This window comes from Linepithema humile, chromosome 2, assembly GCF_040581485.1.
Source record: "Linepithema humile isolate Giens D197 chromosome 2, Lhum_UNIL_v1.0, whole genome shotgun sequence".
Classification (NCBI taxonomy): domain Eukaryota; kingdom Metazoa; phylum Arthropoda; class Insecta; order Hymenoptera; family Formicidae; genus Linepithema; species Linepithema humile.
In genome coordinates, this window is record NC_090129.1 from 7,205,234 (window position 1) to 7,228,626 (window position 23,393).

At 34.9% G+C, this 23,393-nt stretch overlaps 2 protein-coding genes across 3 annotated transcripts in view; one reads left to right on the forward strand and one right to left on the reverse strand.

The window, feature by feature from the left end:
* Positions 1-23,393, reverse strand: part of LOC105678704 (uncharacterized) — a 281,517-nt gene that overhangs the window by 140,489 nt on the left and 117,635 nt on the right. For both annotated transcript variants that reach the window (XM_012378233.2, XM_067349520.1), the window contains exon 4: positions 7,728-7,787. In XM_012378233.2, the coding sequence (XP_012233656.2) occupies positions 7,728-7,787 (60 nt within the window). The remainder of the gene's footprint in view (positions 1-7,727; positions 7,788-23,393) is intronic.
* Positions 2,696-22,214, forward strand: LOC136997960 (cylicin-1-like). Its single transcript, XM_067349540.1, has 8 exons — positions 2,696-2,968; positions 5,164-5,417; positions 10,339-10,401; positions 10,493-15,772; positions 18,684-18,795; positions 19,139-19,358; positions 19,570-19,665; positions 19,845-22,214. The coding sequence occupies exons 4-8, from the start codon at positions 15,667-15,669 to the stop codon at positions 21,162-21,164; spliced, it is 1,854 nt and encodes a 617-aa protein (XP_067205641.1). The 5' UTR covers positions 2,696-2,968; positions 5,164-5,417; positions 10,339-10,401; positions 10,493-15,666; the 3' UTR covers positions 21,165-22,214.

Sequence of the window (23,393 nt, forward strand, 5' to 3'; positions counted from 1 at the left end):
TGAATATCTACTTGTTAAAACTAGATCTGTTTGTTTTTTCAAATGCAAATATAAAGTAGAACATTGCATCGTCGCACGATAATAGACAGAATTGTAATTATTTTTAACAAATTGTATTTTTTGATATCATAATCTCCTTTCTGAAAAGATTTGCAATGACTAGTTTTATTTTAATATACCTATGTAAATAAGTTATCATAAAATAATCAAATAAATATAATAAAGAGTTAAGAAACATTCAAGACAAAAACAGTAATATTTCACGAAACAAATCCGATTTAGTAGAATTATCGACAGCATGAAAACAGTGCGATACAGTTTCTAGGTTACATCGACCAGATTTCTGGGTTAACATTTAACCAGAGATTATGCAAATTCACCTGATATTCGCTCGAAAAGCCGGACAGAAGCGAGTGCTGAAACGGAGATATCTTTGTACATGGTAGCAAACAGAGACCGTGTTTCAATGTTGATAAAATCGCATATACGTAGCCTTTTTTAATCGGCCAATCTCATCGTGAAATTTTATCGAGCTTGAGAAAAACGCCGGTGATTTGAAATCGAGGCGAGATCAGAGATCGTTGAGAGGTCTCTTCGATCCGATTGAATTCCCAGAAGAATAGTATCGAGAACGGTGGAGGACTCGAGTTTCGTATGAAAAGATAGGGATAATACTTGTAACGTCTTTTGTTCGTGTTCTAGCCAGAAGTTTCTATAGTCGCGCAAGAAATGGGTATAGCTCGATCTACGAGACGACTAATGCTCAAGAGCGATTCTGCGCTCTTCCGGAAAGAGTAGCTAGCGAAAAATCGCCGCGGGCTATCAAAGCTCGAAGCGATTGACTTACAAAACCAATTGAAAAAAATACATCGTGTAGAAAACTGCCCGGGATATCATCGCGCGCGATCGGGCTACTGTCCGTCGTACGCCGGTGTGATCGGCCGCAGCGTGTCGATATCTTTTAATGATGCAGTAAAAGCTCCAACAGATCGTTTAGAACAACGACGATATCAAGCGCAGCACGTTCGCGGCTAGCGCGAGCTTCACCGGTCGTTGCGTCGGCATTTCGTCACATTAAACGCGCCAGCAAGCTTTCGCGACTGACGATAACCTTTTCGACGATGACTGCGTTCCGGCCGAGTGCTTCCGGTCCATATAAGCGCGCGCCCGCCCGCCCGCCCGCCATACGTCTACGCAACACAAGCATACGCGGCTGATGAACGCTCCAGTGCGCAATGTATGACACCGCTCCCTCCGTCAGACTCGATTTATCACTCGCTCGTACCACCATCGAATCCCGCTGTTGCTACGACTAGACTAGTTATTCGTAATTACTCGCGTGATGGGGAAGCTCGTTTCTCAAAGCGGATGGATAGACTGACGGATGGAGAAGTTATATCGCTGCCGGAATCTATCTTTCCCACGGGACGCGACGCTACGTGCTGATGTTACGAATTCTTTATGGACAAATGGCGTTTTCGCTCACGCGAAAAGCAAGGAACAATTACACTCTAAGCGTTCCGCAAAATTATCTTGGAAATGATGAAAAGCAAAATTTATTAATTTCATAATGTATTAATAATACGAAATATTATTAATATATCGTAATAATGGTAATGATATCCTTATTAAAAAGGAGCATTGAAATAAAATTAAAAAAGACACTTAAAACTTAAAAATAGCAAAGTAACAAATTTTTATGTGAAATATGCAAAGTTGATAATCGAAGTACAAAAGATATATGGAATTGTAAAATCCTATAACAATATGTTCAAAAATAGCGTTAGAACTTTTGAATAAATACATCATATTTTCCTTGAACCTTTCCTATTTATAAATCCAAAATTATGACGTTACCAAAATAAATGGTTCGTACGTGATGCACCATGCACGCACTTGAAATACATACAGCTAAATGGAATTATAAAAATTCGTTTAAACGAAATACCATAGCGATGGAAATTGAGAGGAACATCATAATCGGACTTGGGCTCACCAAGAGCACTTGCAAATGAATATCGTGATGACGATGCTGTGGGTAATCGCCTGTTAAATGATCGCGCTCACCGCGCGCGAAAGAGCCGTGATAACGCGTGCGTTTATAGTGTGTTCACTCGGAAATAGCGGAACTCTCTCATCGATCTTTTCTTCTGACGTTTTTTCTAATCTTTTTTTTTTTATTCCTCGTCTCTAACGCCGTCATTCTCGGGTGTACGATACAATTTGTCGATCAATATCCTGACAAACGAGAGACAAGCTCAAGTCACGCCGGGAGATAAGGCACCGGACTACCTTCCGATAACAACTAAAACTTTCCTGTCAGCGTGCACATGCCATACGACACTGCGAGGCGCACGTTATTAGTGTCGCACACAATATGCGCACAGAGAACAGACATCCTTCCTCGCCCCTTTCTCATCCCAGCCCGAACTGCAGTCACTCCGCGCCACGCCACGGCCCTCTCTCTCTCTCTCTCTCCGGCTCTCTATCGACGCTACAATATGTGCGGCACATTGTAATCTATGAGCCAGCTAACGCCTAGGTTGCCGCCGGCAATGATGATATCAAATGCAGTGATTGACGCTCCGCTCTCCGGTGCCCACAATCCCGTTCCTCGTAGCCAAGCGTGGTGCACAACCATCACCGCCATCGCCATCGCGTCGCTATCACCGTAGGCCTGCAGTCTGCACACAACGGCGTGGAGAGAGGCTGGATTATCCGGCCTGCGTGTGCGCGATTAAGTCCGAACGACCTTCCGGCCCCTCGTTCGCGTGAGCGTGAAACGAATCTGTACCTAAAACGAGAATTCGATGCACGAACGTGTTAAGTTTTGCATCGATTGTACCGTTTGATGGTCGGTCAAAAACTGATCGGCGGCTGCTCGTCCGCGTTCATGCCGCTTGATAACACACCCGTGATTCTGGGTCGGCGATCAATCATGAAACCTCCGCGTTATTGCTGTTAAAAGGCAAGTTTCATGATTCGATGTTTCGGAGTCGATCACTAATGCGTGCTCGAACGCGTTCGAGGATCGGAGATCTCTCTTTTCATTTTCTCCTGAATCGTTTTCGAATAATTCGTACTGTTTGTAAAACAGTGTAAAAATTCCTTGACGCGATTAAAAGAAATATCTTTTGACCTAAAATGTGATAAAAAAATTTCTGGGCCAAAAAAAAAAACCACTCGCATCCCCTTCGAAGTAGTCAAGGTTAAATAAAAATCGACGCGACACACAAAAGCTAGCGACGAGACTGCGGCCGTTTCCGACGTTTCGCAAATTTATATCGCTTGTGCGAAAATTTACAGGCGCACGACTATTCCAGCGAGCTGCATATTTTTTTTTCTCCGATCGGCCCATTGTCCGCGCGCGATAACACCGAGAACACATCAGCGCATCGATCTCTCGTTTCGTCCGTTTATTACGCGATAAAAGCGATAAAACGTACAATATGCACGGAGAAAATGCTAGTAATTCGCACTTCTTCGCATGTTTCCACGCCACTTTACACAGACGTATTGATTTTGTTCGACGTTATCGCTGATCATCAGTCAGTTTCGTATCATTGTAATGCGTCGCTGCCAACAAAACGGTCGCATTTCCGATGCGACGTTAGTTCCGGCACTTCCGTTACTTGAGCTCTTTATCCTCGGTAAGCCGACCGGTAAGCGCCAGCGGACATTCCATTCGTAGGAGCAATTTTAGAAAACTCGTTATTTTGCGTCGGCTTATCCGTTTCCTACCCTCTGCATCGTAAAGGTGGCTCTTAACGTTATGGTCATACCATTGTGTCGTTCGCGTGCGCGTAACCCGCGCTGAGACGCCCACAGGGCATTTTTCATCAACGATGCTAAGAGCTCGCTTTACGCCACTTCTAACGTTTACAACTCTAATTCTCAAACGTACCGAGCCGTTACTAGACGGAAGAGATAAAGATAATTCGGCCGGCCGCGCGATTGCGAGAATGGAGGACCTCGGCGGCAGACAATGGCGGCTTTTATGATCCATCTCCACGATCGGAATCCCCGGAAAGAACACTCTCATCCGTGGCACTTTTCCTAGCACTGTACGACTATGTACTTTCACTTGTTCGCAACCCTCAGAGTAATACAAATTTCGAAAAGATTAAATATTTCATTCATAGAAATGTGTTCAATAATTATAATTAATAATTGGCATAACACTTTTGCATGTCGTAAATTAATTTCGTGGCGCAATTGTATAGCAATATTTTAATGTTCTATATGTTACTATTATACGAATTTTTAAATCTGGTTAAATCTTCTACGAATAATATGATAGATAATTGGGAGCGACAATTTGCATTACAAACATGATGCGACGAAATCAGCTAGACGGAAGTATCATGTGTTTACTTGATCCATCTATGCTTTATGGCACTCTAAAAGGATCTTCTAACGTTCTAAAGTTCTAAATTGCTTCGTCTATATAAGCTTATATTGCGTAATTACACGAGTATCAAAGTCCTGAACGTACTAATAACTACCTACAGTTAAACGAGCTAGTTGACTTCGTGTGAAAGTTTATTTTCATCAAAAAGTTCAACGCATCTTCGCCATCTTGATATAGAAATTCATAAAAAACCACAATGCAGAGATAAATAGATGAAGTATTAAAGAGAAATAAAGCAATTAATTTTCTAATTTGAGTCGCGATATACGTACGATTTTTAGCCATCACAAAGAAAACTTAATTTAGCTATTTTTGTTGAAATAAAAACTACAGAGTAATACTATTCTATCTTTGTAATATTAAGAATTTCGAAAGCGATTAATATTCCATTAAAGAATGCGAAACTAACCATTCACGTTATCGTCGCAACTATAGAATCTGCATGCGTTCTCTCCTCTGCTTCTATATTTATCAAATGTGAATATGATAAATATAGAAGCAGAGGAGAGTAACATCGAGGTGAGAGAGATATTTATATTCATGACCAAACAAGCGTAGATACTCGTCTTTTAGCATCAGCAATATTTATCGCCGGTAAATATGACGGAAATCTTTCATTGAATTCCTCGCTTCACTCGACGCGCGCGCTTTCATTTTTCTTTTTCCCTATCATCACTCCTCTTTCGACACTCTTTCCGTTCTTATTTTCATCTAACATCGCGCGACAATCTTGTTCGTGCCTATGCCTGCAGGGATAAAAGAATCCGTCGCAACGCGATTTTCGCGACGTGGGAGAATGCCGTGCGACCGCGAGAGAAAAGCGCTTTGAGCGGCACATGATGAATCGTCGACGGTGAAAATTTGCCGCATGGGTCGCAAAGAAAAAAATTGCAGTCACACGAGGACAAAGTGCTAGCGACTTGAAATACTTCAACAATGACATGCTCTATACAACTATATTGGGCAATTAATCGAGTAAAAAAAGAGCTAAAGAGAGAAAGAGAGGGTGAGTTTTTGTCACCGTAGAGATTATAAGTAAAGATCAAAAGTCGGATTGATTGTCTTCTTCATTCTTATCGAATCGGATTTATACCAACTTGAAAGAACTTTTTTTTTTACTCTGTAGATGTATGTAGATGAACGGCGTACCCTTTCACATGACGGTAAAATACTGGTTCGCACCGTTCACGAGTCGCTCGGAAGTGCACTGAAAATTACACGGGCTCATAACTTACGGCGAATTTATACCTCGCCCCGCGATATATGTGTATATCGAGCCACCACCACCGATCTAATTGGCATACACATTAATACAAGTGCATTAACAGAGCTGCGATTAATTACCCGTCTACGACGTGCTGCGCGGTCCAAAATATTTCCTGTACACTGATAAATTGACTGCGCGCGACGGCGCGTAGCGAGGGACGCGATTAAACAGCGGGTGAAAATATGGCGGTATTGCTTTTTCCAACTCAAGTCCGCGACGCGCGCGATTCTTTTTGCCCGCGTCCGAATTTTTTCGCTCGCTACCTAACACGGTCGGGCTGCGTTACTAAATCTGACCGAAATCACTTGGCATTTCCATATTAATAGTAATACGCTGCGCGTATGCGATAGATCGTGTTTGCTTTTCCATCACGCTAAATATCTATATCGCGATGAAATGTGTTGCACAGTGTATTACCATGTCGCGAATGTAATCATACCGTGTTTGAACATGTAAATTTGAAACGGTGCATCGCATCAATAGTGAGATGTGCGCATACCGTGACAATGAGAGAATCAGCACGCAACCGTCAATTTTTGCAAATTTTTTTACGATTTTGCATTCGTTAAACATTCCTGAAAAATAACGTCGCTTCCATCGGCTTTAATACTATAATCAAATATCTTTAATAATCCCCGGCTGGCGAAGCTTACGGAGGCTTGTCTCGAAGAAATAATGTCGGCGCGTCGAAATCTGCTTAACGGAGCGATTAGCATGTACTCCGTAATAAAGCAACGGGTAATAATTTTCAGTATGTGAATAGCAGTCAGAAGCCTGCCGTAATTAATTCTTCCGTGTTATAACCGGCAGCGCATTTTGGTTTCCTCGAGATTGCAAACTGCGAGCACCGCGGACCACTGTATATACCATTTATATTTAAGTAGACATTACACGAGTCGCTTAATTTGAAAATGGAATGAGTCTTTTTAAAACATCACAAATTTTCACAAAAATAAACCGATGTAACATATGCGTTTTAAAAGGTATTTTGTAACTGAGTCTACGAGCAATGTGCGTCATATTCGTGAATAAACTTTCAATAAACATCAATATATTTGATAACTGATATAGTCTTAATAATTATTCCAACATCGTTTTAAATTTCATGGTTACTATCGTCGTTTTCCGCGCAACCTAATTGATAATATAATGGTAGATATCTATAAACGATGTATATAACAGAGAATTAGTACCACCTATTAGTAATACTATCGCCCAGAGCGAGTTTAATCATCATGCGTACACTGCTGCACATATGCACACAAATTATTATCCTACCTTTAAATTATTATCATCTACGTGTATACTCATTACCTGTAATACGCAATGTACAATGCAACATCCGACACGTAGAATGAAATACTTATAAATATCTGACATAGAAGTTGTACACATATAGACAAAGGATGTGTAATCTATTCTGTTTTAGAAATTTTCTTCTTTTCCGAAATGCTTCGCAATTAATGACATTTATCCCCATAAATTTTGCTATTCACTCAAAATTTATCAATAAATTTTTTTAGATAAACGAGATAACAATAATTCTAAAATATCCCGTATACTATTATTTATGTAAAAGTTTTATAGATCATGTTTTAAACTGTTTGACATAAGTATTTTAGAGGTGTAGTTATGCGCGCTCATTATACATGATTCCGCGATTACGAGGGATGCCGCATAAGCGCCCGTAAAAGGGAAAGTTTGCACGATTTGCGTTAGGTCTGCGCGCGGAGAGGGAAAACCGCCGGATAAGGTGGACCACTTGGTAGCGCTGTTACTTATAATTAGAGCAGCCAGTCGCTCTATTTCGGAACAGTTAGCAGAGCGGAGCTAACAACTTAGTAGCAATTTTTACTCATTAAGGTTCCCGAAAGGATCCTTGAGATGATGTAGCGCAAAAAGATGAAAATCCCTCTGGGGACCAGACAGAGCCTACCTGACAGAGAAATTACTTACCCGTTATCGCTCTTTGCATCACTTTTTTTTTGGAACAACAGCCATTATGCAGCCGATAGAATAATAAAAAATCAATTTAGAAATAACACTAACCTTTCGGCTGTTCCCATCCTTAGGATTCAGGTCCGAGGCTACTGTCCCGAAAATGGTTGGCTGAAAAAGAAATAACAACATTCGTTATTACATCATCGTAGCAAAGCACATTTATATACACAAGTACACACACACACACACACACACATACACTCAAAAGATAGCTGAAAATATGAAAATGCCATATGTGGTGATAATTAGTAACGAGAAATTTTAATAATATCCATATATATATATATAGTATAATAATATTATGTATGATAATAATTATTATGAAGATCCGGGATAAAAAAAATTAATTCTGTAAAAAAGAATAATCGTTGATGAAATTTCCAATAATTACACGGATTATTAATGTAACAATTAAAAAAAATTATGATCAATTAATATATATTCGCGCTTAAAATTGAGCTGACTCTGTAATAATAATTAAATTTTAACTGACGAGGTAACTAGGTAACATAGGCAACACAAGAATTAGTTTATAATTAAAATTGAAATAAAATCGGTCATAATTAATATAAATTATCAAATATGGTTCACCTAAATTTAACAGTTTACATTAAATTTACCCGTAGCACTTCTCTCCTGTATTGTTAATTACAAACGGAATTTGCAATCGTAGTTCCCGTGCAAATCTTTGCCACCGACTAGGAATTCCTAAACAAGCGTGCATATAGACATCGTGGTAATTAATTCTGTTGTCGATCAGTTATATATGTAGCTGGCAGCAGCTACTGTGATCAGAATTTATTTTTTTCCCGTAAAGCAATTTCTGAGTAATCTATAAATTTATAATTTTTGTTTTAATCTGACTTTTTCTATGTAATCGTATTAAAGTGCAAGCATCTTGCAGCTGGCTAAACGAAAATAGATGCTCCAACAACCATCGGTAACAGTAAACTGTGCGAAACTGGCGGCGAGCGTCGCATTTCGTGCGAAATTGTCGGAGCATAGCACGGTCGCGTAAAGCTACGAATTACAAAATGTCACCGTAAAATCACAGCGCTTCGTAAATTCAGAGATGACATCTTGTTCGATAGTTGCAGTTCGGTCATTAACTGCTCCAGACCGACAAAGTGCATAAGCTGCGCGACTATTTAAGTAGAATAAATAAAATAACACGACACGTTATATTTTAAATACGATTAACAAAGAATACATATAAACGCAGATAAAACATTAATTTAATTGCACAAGTTTTTATGTTATGCAAATTAAAAAATGTTACTTTATTTTTATAATATGCGTTTATAATATGCGTTCAATAAAAAAATATTAATCTTTATTGTAATATTATACGTTCACGTTACGAGTGAAAAGTTTTGTAATTATGAGATTTTAGAATAATATTCTACATATGTTGAATAATTCGCAACAATCCATAATTTTTCAAGCAGAAAATAGACTGTAATATATCTGCTTTTATACAAAGCATTTTCCATATTTCAGTATTTGCGATACTTTATATAACTACACATTTTTCTCCGCTATTTTAATAAATTTAATTATTCTGCTGCTAACTGCAAGCAGGATAGATTTAAAAATTAAATCAGATAATATTATTTTATACTTTATAGACGTTTTATTAGTTTAACATAAATATATATTTATATTAATAAATATATCAGAAAGTAAATGCATGTGTGAATATACACGCACACACATACAAAGTTATCTTTTTCTTTAGCGAGTATTATACGATGTAATAAAACTTATGATGTAATAAAACAATCGTTGCGTTTACAATGTTAATTTTCCAAAAATTGTATCACACATCATTACAATTATTCGGTCATTCGCGGTCGAATCATCTCGCAACGTTAATTTCGATAAATTATTACATCCGATCCCACTAAACAATTTACACATTTAACGCGCCACACATTTTACACGATTACCGTTTACAAATTTTACCGTCAGGCTCCATTGGCAACGAATCATTGACCGTTACCCGATTCGCTCGCTTAATTTCAGATCGACCGAGCCACAGTCAATATTTTATGAAGCTTAATGAAAACTGTCAACGCGACGACAGCGCTAATAAATAAAGCGGTTTTTTATACCCGACCGGTGATACGGGTGGTCGTTCTCTTCGAGTTTTAATGTATCGTCCGTTGCAGTGAAATTAAATCGCTCATACGAAGTGACGCTCCGAAGTCCTTCGTGTATGTGCGAGCCAGATACGCGTGCCCATGTATTTATGGACTATGCGATAAAAAGAAATATTGTCCATTACCGTCGCTGCCATCTTACGCCAATTCATGCTCGCAGTGATAAAGGAAACTTTTTTTTATTGCTAGATAAACGGCAATTATTCGTTTAATAAGTTTAATTTCGCGAATGTGCATTAGCTGACGACAAAAGGTAATTGTCAATTCAGGTAGCAATATAAGTAGCGAATATGTGTACGTAGTGCTAATTAGTAGTAGTCTCGACTAGTAGTCATACCATCATGTCAACTGCATATTTTTTCATGCTCGCGAAAAAATCAAACAATTTCTCATTTGTCTTTATTAACAAGAAAATATTTTTTTATGATATATAATACCATTTTATAATGCGTTGTCTATTTCACACACTATAATAAATATATTTTTTAATATTTCAGCATATAATGCAGTCTTAAACAAATATGACGGAAATGTGATCGCGTATGGTTTTATTAATGATTGTAAGTATAGAATCTATTCAGCTTGTTTAATATGTATGAAAGATATCTGGAAATATTTTATATTTAAATACTATTTCGAATTTTATTGCAGTATTAAATGGGCGCAAGTGGAATATCAAGATTTTACTGCAAAAAGTTGAAATAAATAAAGGTACAGATATAAATGAAGAAGATGAGATGCAGATTAGTTTCATTATTAATTTATAAGATATACTAAAAGCTAATTGAGTAAGTACTTTCCTAATTTTATTAAAGATAAAAATAAATTTAAATTTAAATTAAAAAGTTAAAAACTGTAATATAAATTTAGTGATATCTAATAAATTTCAACTATATATGAATATAAAATAACGCAGTACATTTATATTTTAGTAAGATTTGTAAAATACAAGAGATTAAAGATAAATTCATATATGGGCACTTTTTATAAATACAAAAATATACAACTCGAATTTTGCTTTTTATACTTTTATACATTTATCTATTTAGGTAAATCTAAAGAATTTCATAAAAATAATTTTTGTCGTGTTTTTTAATATAAATAAAATAAAAAAAATTAATTCTATAAAATTTGGTAAACATTTAATTGTATAAAAAGGTAGTTATTATTTATTCTCTCTATTATTGATAAATTTTATTAATCTTATTAATATATAAAGCATAACAAAAATAAAAGTTTTATTTTAAATCATAAGTCATACAAAAAAATATACAAAGTTGAAAAAATTTATTTGAAATATTGTGAAAAAGTACGTTATAAGATTAGTCCAAAAATGATGCAGAGTTTAAAATAAAAAAAGCAAAAATCGAAAGTATTAAAGATAAAACAAATAATATTAAAGATCACACATATAGTGAGATTCCAGAAATATTTTTATAGTCATTTAATAATTATGAAATCTAAATATTTTAATAAATTTTTTTTATTTTAAATAACCGTCAAAATAACCTTCGCTCTCAAACTATTAAACTGTCAGAATAATCGAAATAACCAATCAGCGACGCGGAAAAGTGTCAACAATAAACTTCGAGACTTTCGATACATTCGAGTATCGATCTTTCATGTATTTTTTAAGAGTGGACTAGAACAATACAGGCGCGCGCTGTGCGCGCGCACTTATTATAGTAATTTAATAATTAGAAAATCTAAATATTTAAATAAATTTTTTTTAATTTTAAATAACCGTCAAAATAACCTTCGCTATCAAGCTATCAAACTATGGCTGCGTTCCCATTTCGTCTCACTCAGTGCAGTATCCAGTGACCGTCATTTTGCTGGATACTGCACTGGAAAAGCGTTCCCAAATTACTGGACCAAATATTTGTTAATTAGGACAAAATGATTTAGTTCCCATTACCAAATATTTGGTAATCAGGACGAAATGATTTAGTTCCCATTACCAAATATTTGGTAATCAGGACGAAATGATTTAGTTCCCATTACCAAATATTTGGTAATCAGGACGAAATAATTTAGTTCCCATTACCAAATATTTGGTAATCAGGACGAAATGATTTAGTTCCCATTACCAAATATTTGGTAATCAGAACGAAATGATTTAGTTCTCATTACCAAATATTTGGTAATCAGGACGAAATGATTTAGTTCCCATTACCAAATATTTGGTAATAGTTACTAAATCACTTCGTCCTGATTACCAAATATTTGGTTATAGTTACTAAATTACTTCGTCCTGATTACCAAATATTTGGTAATAATTACTAAATCACTTCGTCCTGATTACCAAATATTTGGTAATAATTACTAAATCACTTCGTCCTGATTACCAAATATTTGGTAATAATTACTAAATCACTTCGTCCTGATTACCAAATATTTGGTAATAATTACTAAATCACTTCGTCCTGATTACTAAATATTTGATAATAATTACTAAATCACTTCGTCCTCATTACCAAATATTTGGTAATTAGGACGAAATGATTTAGTTCTCATTACCAAATATTTGGTAATTAGGACGAAATGATTTAATTCTCATTACCATATATTTGGTAATTTAGACGAAATTTTTTAAGAGTGGATACAACTTGACAGCTTGAGGTAATGTAAACAATTGTCATAGAAACATTTATAAATTGTTAATCAATATTGCCTTGTCAACCATTTAAATATAAACTGTCAAAATATATTTTTTGCTCATGACATTGAGATAACCAATCAGCGTCGCGATAAAACTGCAACAATACACTTCGATACTTTCAAGATTTCGATATATTCGACTATCGACTTCTCATGTCTTTTTTAAGAGTGGATTACGTAAAACAAGTTTAGTCAAATTTAATAAAATAATATATGTCAATTTACAATATAAAACATAAATTCGTAAAATCTCGTATATATGTTTAAAATGTTCATGGATTATATCATTCATTTAAAATTTGAATAAAAGTTGATTTTTGCACGACAGTGTACTGATGTATTAATCCCTCGTTTAACTACATTACTAAAAGTTTCCATCTTCTACAAGCTTTTAATTTATTTAGGCTCAATGAGCGTCATTACAATGAAATTCAATTTAAATTTGCAAGGCGTCCTGCATCCCGGCTGAAATTATAGAAAGTTTGCCTCCGCAAAATCGAGTGTCACCAACAGCAGCAGCAGAAACTTCCGATATCTTGCTAAAAAATCGAGGGAGCAAAATTACTTGGCTAACCTTATGCTCAAGAAGCTTTCTCTTCGATCGATCGTAGTAAATAATCAAACTCAAAAAGAAACTCTCAAAACTAAATTGATTTCATAGAATGTTAGAAGAGATATCTATATTGTTTCTTTTTTACATTAAACTTATATAAATAATAGTTTACATGGAATTGTGTAACTGTAGTAAAATATTAGTTAGTAGAAGGACACTGCGTGGAATTAAGAATAAAATTTTACTTTACGTTACATTTTACTTGCGTTTCGTTAAAAATTTTATAAAGATACATATCAATCCTAGAAATATCTATATAATTGATCACATATCTATATAATTGACGCGTTATCTTTGTAATATTCCAAATTATTACTAATTACTAAAATATTTTTAAATAAAAAGATTTATAAATAATAAAACTCTATAAATATATTTTTCACGCAGCGAGCTGTGAACATTAGACATCGAGTTGGCAAGGAAAAATCAATGTGAATTTAAATTTCCAAACAACAAAATTTCTTTAAAACACCAGCTTCATGCACTGATCATCGAAATTCAGAAAGCGATTGCTAAAATCAAGATGATCAAATTCAGGAATAGGTCGCTATGGAATTGTCAGATCTATAAAAAGCCACTCAAGAAAATTGTTATCAATATCGAGGTGGATGCGACCGAAATCGAAAAGCTGATAGCAAAAGACAAAAAACGAAGTCGTGACAGGCATGAATTCGCATCGTCTTCGTACGGAAAGTACCAAGGGAATTCTCTAGTCGAACGACATCCTTCGATGAAGAAACAGCTCTAGAAAATGATAACTTAGAACTTATAAAATCGTCTGAATATTTATCACAATTTGTGCATCAAGCAGAAAAAGATTCAAAAGTTACACTTATTCTCAAGGGAAAAAATTTCAAAAGATGATAATAGTATTAAAAAACAAATCAATTCCGACACTTTGATCGCAGAAAAGAACAATAAAAATAATTCTAAGTCATGTTACTCTCTATGACAATTTTGAAGAAATAATTGATAAACATAAAGATACCCCTAATAAAAAATTCAATAATACAAAATCTATGGACAACAATGAAAGAATTGACAGAAAATACAAATCTTCGTAAGTATTCGTCAAATGACAAAAACAGGAATAACAAAGTCATTTCAAATAAATGGATTAAGCCTAGACAACACAAACAATTTAGAAAAAACTTTGATAAAATGGCTAAAATTATGCATAAAAATGAGAACTATTTTGGAGAAATAAATGATAAATACATTGATAAAAAATTTTTCAATGCGAAAACATCGATGGAAGTTTAAGATCTGCGTCCAAAGTACTCATCGGTTAATGGGAATTTAAATTTTGATGAATAACCAGAGTAAACGTCGCAGACAAAAAACTGGAAATGCACCACAACATTTCAGCTATCTTCGAAAGGTACCGATTGAGTATGACAAGGAACAACGCTCTTTTGACGAACAAGTGTCCGTGATTCGAAATGAATCGAAAATCGATGAAAGCGAATCAAACTCGATGGATGTCCTGATTGACGGCGTCGATGAAGTTTTACCAGCTGATGCTTCACAAACTGCTGCGCGTAATTCGAAGAATTCCAATAGTCGCGCGGTTCGCTGAGATAAAGAATAAGAAAAAAACTTACATTTTTCTAAAGTATTCTTAATGTATCCTTGGTGTAACAATCAAAAAATTATCTCATTTTTACACACAAAAAAATGAAATCTTTGATATTTATTAATAAGCAAAAGATGTTCTGTTCTGATACCGTAATGATACAAATATTATTGTATTGGCAAATGAAATTCGCGTTCAAGAAATTGACACGTGATAATATTGCATTCTATCACTGTCTCAACCGGTTAGTTCCTGCCAATACGTCATATTTTATTGTTACACTTCAAATCTCAAATTTTATCGATAAAAGCGAGAAATTAGAATTGATTCACTTCTGTCTACACATCAATATTGTGTTGACGATATTTATAAAATTGAGTAATCGATTCGTGCTTAGCTGCAATATGTAGCAAATCAAAATAAAAATTAATTGCAAGCGTATATGTACCGCTTTAATCAAATGCATACTTTATCAAAACGAACAGAATGTGATTAAGCAATACACATGTCGAGATAGTACACGGCGCTTTCGATTTTCTGTACCATTTGCGAGATCATATTGAATCTGAAATTGATATGAATAATTATGATTGATAATGTACGACTCATTCTTGCGGACGAATAAATACTTCTTTCTAAAATCACTGAAAAATATTTGTATGCATTATAATTAAATTCAATTTTGAAAATGTAATACCCAAATGAAAACTTGAGAATTATTCTATAATTACTCTATAATTATTTTTATTAATTGAGAAGTTGTTATGCATGTATATGTTAATCTTTTAACACGTTAATTTTTTTTAACAAAAAGATCTAAATATTAATCGAAATATATCGATCTTTCTTCAAGGAGTTCTAGAATAATTATAGATAGAGAGAATTACCACGACAGGGTTGGCTGGCGGATAATAAATCTAGCCCCACCACTTCAATCGGCTACCGGTATATGTATATGCATGATGTGTATATCATATGTTGCCGGACAAAATGGCTATCAGCCGTAGTAATCACCTGTTCGTGCGCGTGGCATTTGTTTTCTGCCTTCTGTCACTGCTCGTTCATGTTTCGAATTCACATGGTGAGTACTAAACCCTTTATTTTACACGATGCATTTATCAAAAAAATACATTTATTGTTTCTCCTTGAAAAGCAAAGAGAAAAACACAATCGATTTCAATAATGATATATCTATTTGATATTTGAAAGGCAAGTAACAAATTTCGTAATTATATTGTATAAATATAGTTTTTTGAACTTTTAGATTTTCAGAGAAGGATTATTTGGCATGTACGATAAAAATCATTTAAAATTATTAAAAGTATTGTGAATAATTTAATAACATTTTGCTGTGTTTTCAATCAATATTAATATTCCGATATGGTTTTGTTGTGACAAATTTTTGATTAGCAGTTTCTTTTAAGTAAATACGCATGGGTAGACTTTATGAAACTTGAATTATGCGACCACGTAATTTTGGGTGAAATTAATGCATTGAAGACTATGAAGTAAGTACGGAAATAAACGACGGAAATGCCGTGACGCGATCTACCGTGACGATCGCGACTATCGTTATGCTGGAATTTACGACGTAATAACCAAGTACGACAACCCGAACGAAAAACAAGAATCGATTCGAATCGTGTAACTAGTGTAACACGAAATCCTTATCTCTATCCGCTTCGGCGAATCGACCAACGATCGCGTCGAGATTTCAAGGAAAAAAGATTAGAACGAGACTGGCGCTTTTTTCGTCTTCGGTAAATATTTTCAACGATTTCTTCACTAGTTTTTTTTTTCTTTTTACATCATTGTTATCGAATTATGCTCGACGCGACCGAGAATATCGATCGATGCGATCGATACGCGTTGATTATCCAGAGCCTCGCGATAATTAAATTTAACTTTTATTTCATCATGTCTAAATCCGTTGAAAATCATTTTTGCATCGACATCTTGATCAGATTGTTTGGACACAAATAACTATTAGAAAGTTGACTGACGGACGCGAAATGCGAACGCGTATTTGCGCTGCATCTCCCAGACACCGTAGCAAATGTGCCGCGGGTTAAATATATCTTCAAAGTTTGCAGTTTCTTACTGTCTCTCTGAATGCATGGTTACGCTAATTTTCGTATACTATTTTAACTTCCACAGAATTAACTACAAGTTAGATTATTAGACAATTTCATTGTAAATGAGTTACTCTATATAATTTATTCACTACGTTTGTTAATATGCGCAAAAAAATTAATGTATAAGATGTTATATAAACAGCAAAAATTTAATTTTTATTCAATCTAAACTAAACTCAGCAATGTCACTCAAAAGTAAATGTAGAAAGTATAAATATATATAAACCCTATATAACTATTATTTCATCTGACAATTTTGTCATGCCATAAAGAAAGCTCGTTTATTTGACATTTATTGGTTTCCAGCGATGATCTCTTCGAACAATTAGGTTAACCTGACGTCAACCCCGCGGATAGACTTGAATTCGTTCGAAATGGACGACATCGATTTTCTATTTCCGGCGCGGTTCGTATCGCGATCGTAATGCTCCAGCCGAAGTCACGGAGCGTTGCGTATAAAAGTCGTGGCCGAATGCAATCTCCGCGCAGCGATAAAGGCCGTCGGATACTTTCAGGTCGTTATATCGATCCACTCAAAATACGGTGCTAACTTTGTAGATTACAGTTTACTTCGTGTCGTACTCCAGTCAAAGGATAAAGTTGCTTTTTCCCCCAACAAAAGCTGGCACGCCCAAAATCTAATTCTATCGTGAGTAATCGAGCATCCTGCGCGTCACGAAATAAATTACATTCTGCTGAAAGTGCCATTGGGCGAGTTAATGCGGGTTATAATTTCCTTTCTGTTTTTAATTTACCTCGAAATCGCACGAGTTTCGCACTAACGGGCTTTATTAATGCCATAAATCTTGTTAACGATCTGTACTTTGTCCTGAATTTAAAAAAAATTGCATTAGGTCCTACAGAGCCGAACTCGCGTTCTTGGTTTTGCCGAATATAGAATTAATTCCAACTACATCCGAGAGAGGATAAATTTTTTCGCAACATCAAAGTTATTTGATCGCCCGAGTTTCGCCGCAAACTAAATCTACAAACGAAAAAGGTAACGACGAAAAATGATGACTATGGTACATTTGTACGCGCGCGTATGTACGCGACGTCTGACAGTTGACGAATTAAAAGTAAACACTGGCAAATAGACTCTATACGACGACGGTTCTCGTAACGCTTTACTACGCTTTTATCTTTTCAATTACTGTCCGTGCCTAGCTGGCAATTAAATATCGTTAACTGTGCCCGATTGCGGCCGAAAGCGTGCAGCTTCGGTCTGACTGTATCGCCGAAGCAACTCGTTTATACATTTACGAGCTACACGCGTTAGACGAATTTCCCTCCATTCACGTTTATCACCTTTATGCTTCGCTGCGAACAATCTTTTTAAATCGCCATCATATTTGCACAATAAAATTTTTAAGTGGTCGAAAGATTAAAATGCATTGGTTACAATTTGAAAAATTGAACTGTGGTAATAGACGGACAAAGTAACATTTATAGAAAATTGAACGGAAAACGTAATAAATGATTTCGCAAAACTATGACTTTACGGAAGATGTTGATAAATATCGTAAGAATAATAGATTCCAACTAATAAAATTATAATAGACTATAAGTTATAAGTTGAAAATAGAGTTGCCACAATCGATAATCTTTTAATGAGAAAGTAATAGAGGTGTTAAAGTTCGATATCGCTTGCGCAGCTGTTTTGACGTAAAACTATTGTAATATATCTCCAAGTTTGACAAGGAAGACAGGGATATCAATACATTCAAAGAGGCATTAAGTGGTTCCTTGACAATAACACTTAACTTCAAATAGTTCCGTAAATTTCATATTATCTATTCGAAGTGTTGATAACTGAATGATTAAGTCTCCCCTTTAAACGGTCTGTCTTGTTTGCAGATTATACGGAGTCGAGACAGTTCAAGAAGAAGCACGCGGTTTCAAGATACAGAAACAACACTCAGCGGTTACCGAATTACAACTGGAAACCGCCCGACAAGTATGGCCCGAGGTATTTCGGCGTACCGCAGTCAGTCACTGCGTTGATAATAATACTGGGTGTTCATGAAGTTCTTGGTTTAGTGTCCGTCTTGCGAAATATCTTGCTTTTATACTAAATATATGCTAATGTAAATTTAGAAAATGCTACGCACAATTTTGTTGAAAATAGAATAAAATGGAAGATACTTTTCTTAGGAAATTTTATACTTGTTCTTTATGAAAAAATATCGAAAGAGATATAATGTGTCTGTAGAATGATAATTGTAAATTACGAGTAAATAAGTCTTTAGGCAAAACGATTCGCAAAACAGATTATTACAAATGAAGTTATGCGAAATCGACCGTTCCAACAGAAAAGAATCAACGGAGAAAAAAGTGGGAATGGAATTTACAAAACCCGAGGATCCGGAACAAAGGGTGGCGGATCCGTGGATAAAGAAAATGCAGGAGATAAGCCGACAGGAGAGAGAAAAATGGGCAGCGTACAAAAGAAACGAGAACGGGAAACTCGCCCTCGACAATGTCGAAGAAACTACGAAAGCGAGCAAACTTACGAACGATGAATCGATCACGGTGAGAACTTGTAAAGAAATTGCTCTTTTTGGAGGGATACATTAAGTTAACGCGCGTGTACTTTTGATATTGTTATACTTTAAGAATATCCTAGAAAATTATGATTAAATTATTTTTTGATATTCTTTGCAGCTTATGTTAATATGAATAATAACGTAGAATTAAAAACTTTTATAATGTACTTATAACATTAGCAGATTACGTATTCTAGATACTAACATTGTCGAAAAGCGAGGAGTATGAAAATGTAGTGGAAAAATCGAATTTTTCCGGAAATGTATTTGAAGGAAGCGATGAATCGCTTGAAGTAAGTCAAAATAAAATTGAAGTAATAAATTTTTCAATGTAAGATAAATTATGTGCAGAATTGCACAATGAAATAAATTGAAATTATTAAAAGGTTTTTAAAAAGATTTAACAAACTCGCTAACAACAAATATCTTAAATGTACTTATATTTATAATATATAATTTTTTAATGTATTAGCTTGATCCTGCCATTTCGAAACCACTCGCACAGCACTCATCAGAGCAAAATACTGCAGGAGTAAAAAACTTTCTTCATAAACGGCACAAGGATTATTTAATACTAGAAGTGATAGATCCAACTGATAAAAAGAATGATGACGAGGAAAGCGAACTTGAAGAGGATCGCCTGTTTAGCGCCATAAATTCGCATTCTGCAGAGTCAATTTCACAAGAATCGAAAAACAAACACATTCCTACAAATACGCGTAGAAATTTTTTTAATTTTCCAAAAAATTACTCCGAAATTTACCAAAAATTTATCCAAAAATTTTCCAAAAATTTGCATAACAAGAATAGTTCTAAACAAGTTGCAAAAGAACATCCGAACGAATCTAGCTCCTCTGGAAATGACAATGCAAAAGAAAGTAAGGAAAATGAACAAAATAACAAGATTAATTTGTTGACACAGAAGATCAAAAAGAAAAAAAATAATGTAAATTCGTATCACAGCAAGCCAATCTCAGAGCATTCAAAAAATCGACGTAAAACTCCTGTGAATACGCATGAAAATTTGAAGAAACTTCCAAAAAACAATGAGAAGTTAAATCATAGAAATGGCTCCGAAGAACTTTCTGCGAAAGAACATCTGAAACAATCTAGTCCCTCTCGAAATGACAACGAGAAAAGCAAGAAGGACAGTAAGGGGAGTGGTGAGAAGATCACAACGGCAAAACCTTTGATGCGGAAGAGCAAGGAGAAGGAGGAGAGGAAAGATACGACAGAGGAACCGCTGAATCACGAAGGATCGTTTCATCCCGGTAGATGGGGCATGAGCATCTCGTTGCCGCCTGCGGAATTTCTGAAGGACATGTTCCTACGATCGATGTATCGGAAAAATAAGCAGCAGACGGAAGGAGAGAAAGGAGATAGGAGACAGCATGTGCCTGGTCGATGGGGTATGAGCGTCATCTCACCTCCGAAGGAATTCCTCGAGGACATCGCGACACATCAAGGATATGGACGCTTGACCATGGAGACGCGGTCAAGGCCGGGCGAAGTCAAAGGATTTTCCGATGATCGATCGTCAGTTTCTCAAAGCCGGCAGAATTTGCAAATGGATCTAGTTCGGGCAACAGCCGACGAGCGTGATAAGGACTTTAAAGTTGGAAGAGTTCCAAGCGGTTTCTATAATTTCGAATATCAGAGACTTAATACTTGGAATAACTATGCTGATTTTAACAGAGACTCATTTCTGTTAAGAAAACTGAAACTTCTGATACAAGCTTTGCAATCGGATATCATTGATATACCAATACGATGTCATATGGAGATTCCGTAATCTTGATTCTGTATTTAAAAAAATTCTTTTTATCTTATTGTTATTATGCTAAGATAATTGAAGATTAAATAATTGCATTATGAAAAATGATTATCCAAAATCATTCGCTTAAAGATTCTAGAAATAAATAGATTAGATTAAATATTATAATTTATCATTATTCACTGATTTTAACAGCCAATTAAAATTATTAGATAACAGATATATTAATTATTTTTGCTTTATACTAAAATTTCTTATACACAAATAAATAATATTTTAAATGCGCTGTTATTTTTATCGGAATTATCGTTGTTTTTCAAATGCTTTTAACAGACTAAAGTATCAAAAATATATAATTAATTATTAAAAATAAAATAATAAAATAATAGTATAATAAAATTCAAATTTTTATTATTAAATACTGAATTTGCTTCTTTTATCTGAACAATGTTAATTAAATTTTCTTCATTAATTACGTGAAAAATGCACATGTTATAAAATTATAATTTTATAATTATTATAATTATATAACTGCTGATCGTGCTGACATGAAATGATTCCTCGTAATTTTCATCGTGAGAGCAAGATAAACAGTTCATCTATTAATAACGATCAAATTGTGCAGCACAGCCGAAGCACAAAGACGGTGTCAATTAAGCTTCATTTAATAGAGCGATATTATATATAAACTGTTGATTTCATGATTATGACATCATAATGGAAAAATATAGCATTTTCGAAAATCATAGTCGATCGGGTGAAATTATTGTGCTTTACATTCGATCGGATTTCTCGACAAGATAGCGAGAAGTCCATAATCCCTAAATGCAGCGATAAACCAGTATGCAGTTAGATACGGTAAACAATTGCCTTAATCGGTCTATTATCGTAACATGTTGACATCTCATGGTAACGTAATATCGCGGAACCTAATTTAGCACTTTGTATCATGTAACCTTAATGGGTAGCTGATGTTAATTGTACAAATTGGCGTGTTCGTTCGGTAACATTTTCTATCTATTCTTTCTTTTGCGGTCGCGTGTATGTTTTTCGTTACGACATAGTACGTTGCAACGAGACAACATAAAAATCGTCTTGAAAAAAAAACATACAAGAAATAAAACGATGTTCTACTAGAATAAAACCCGGAAGAAAACATCCTCAGGGAAGAAATCCTGGGACATGTAGCAATAAATCCGTTCGTTAAAAACGTACATCGTTAGATTTTTTATCATGTACGATTATAACTAAATATTTATACAAATGTTAATATTCGGTTTTACTGTTTACATTATTTAATATGTTTTTTATTGCATTGTTTTGTGCATAAAAGTATCAGGAGAAATATTTGTATAAACATACGAATTAATGTATGATTTTATTTCCTTTAATATTTTGCGCTTTTATCGCTAAAAAATTGTAGCTATAAATTATTTTAATCCTGCATCGCAAAATAAAAGTAATTATTTTTAAATAATATAAAAGTGCAAATTTTTAAATAACAAACAAAAAATGTAATAAAACGAACGATACTAAGCTGATAAATTTCTAAATCTTTCTTCGATATATCGTTTATCTTTCTCGACGTTTAGCATATGATATCAGAGAATGATTTTATGTTTTGACAGTGCGTTGCTTGCGTATAATTATGATATATGGCTCGTGTCAAAAATCATTACGGAATTCTGCGACAATCATTCTTGTCGATAGTAGAGGATAATTATAATAATGTCAAAAATCATTTTGGAGTACTTTTGTGATAAAAGCAGAGAAAAAGAAAAAGAAACAATAATATTCTTGAAATAGAAAGCTGCATTCATTCAGCTGCAAAGAATATGGCACTCGCTGGAGATCATAACGGAAATAAATCCGCCCATATTAAATTAACAGTTACAATCTTCTACCATTGTCTGAAATGCTAGACCGCGATTCATCTTTTATTCAAAGGCACAAATTTGCGGTTGCAAGTGAGCAAACGTGACGGCAAAGCTTTTACGTGAACTAACAAAAGGGATCGGCAGCACAACGGCGACTGTAGTATTATAGACTCTGACATGGAAAATTATCGACTGCTTCAGCGCGAGAATTGATTAACCCAAAATGTCCAAGTCGCGCGCAAGTTAAATTAACATAGGTGTGACAGTTTAATTTCTATGATACAATTCAGGTTACTCGAGTGTGTCGGTTCTGTTATTAATTGAAAATTAATGTTGTTATAATTGGCACTATTGATGCATTCATTCAGCT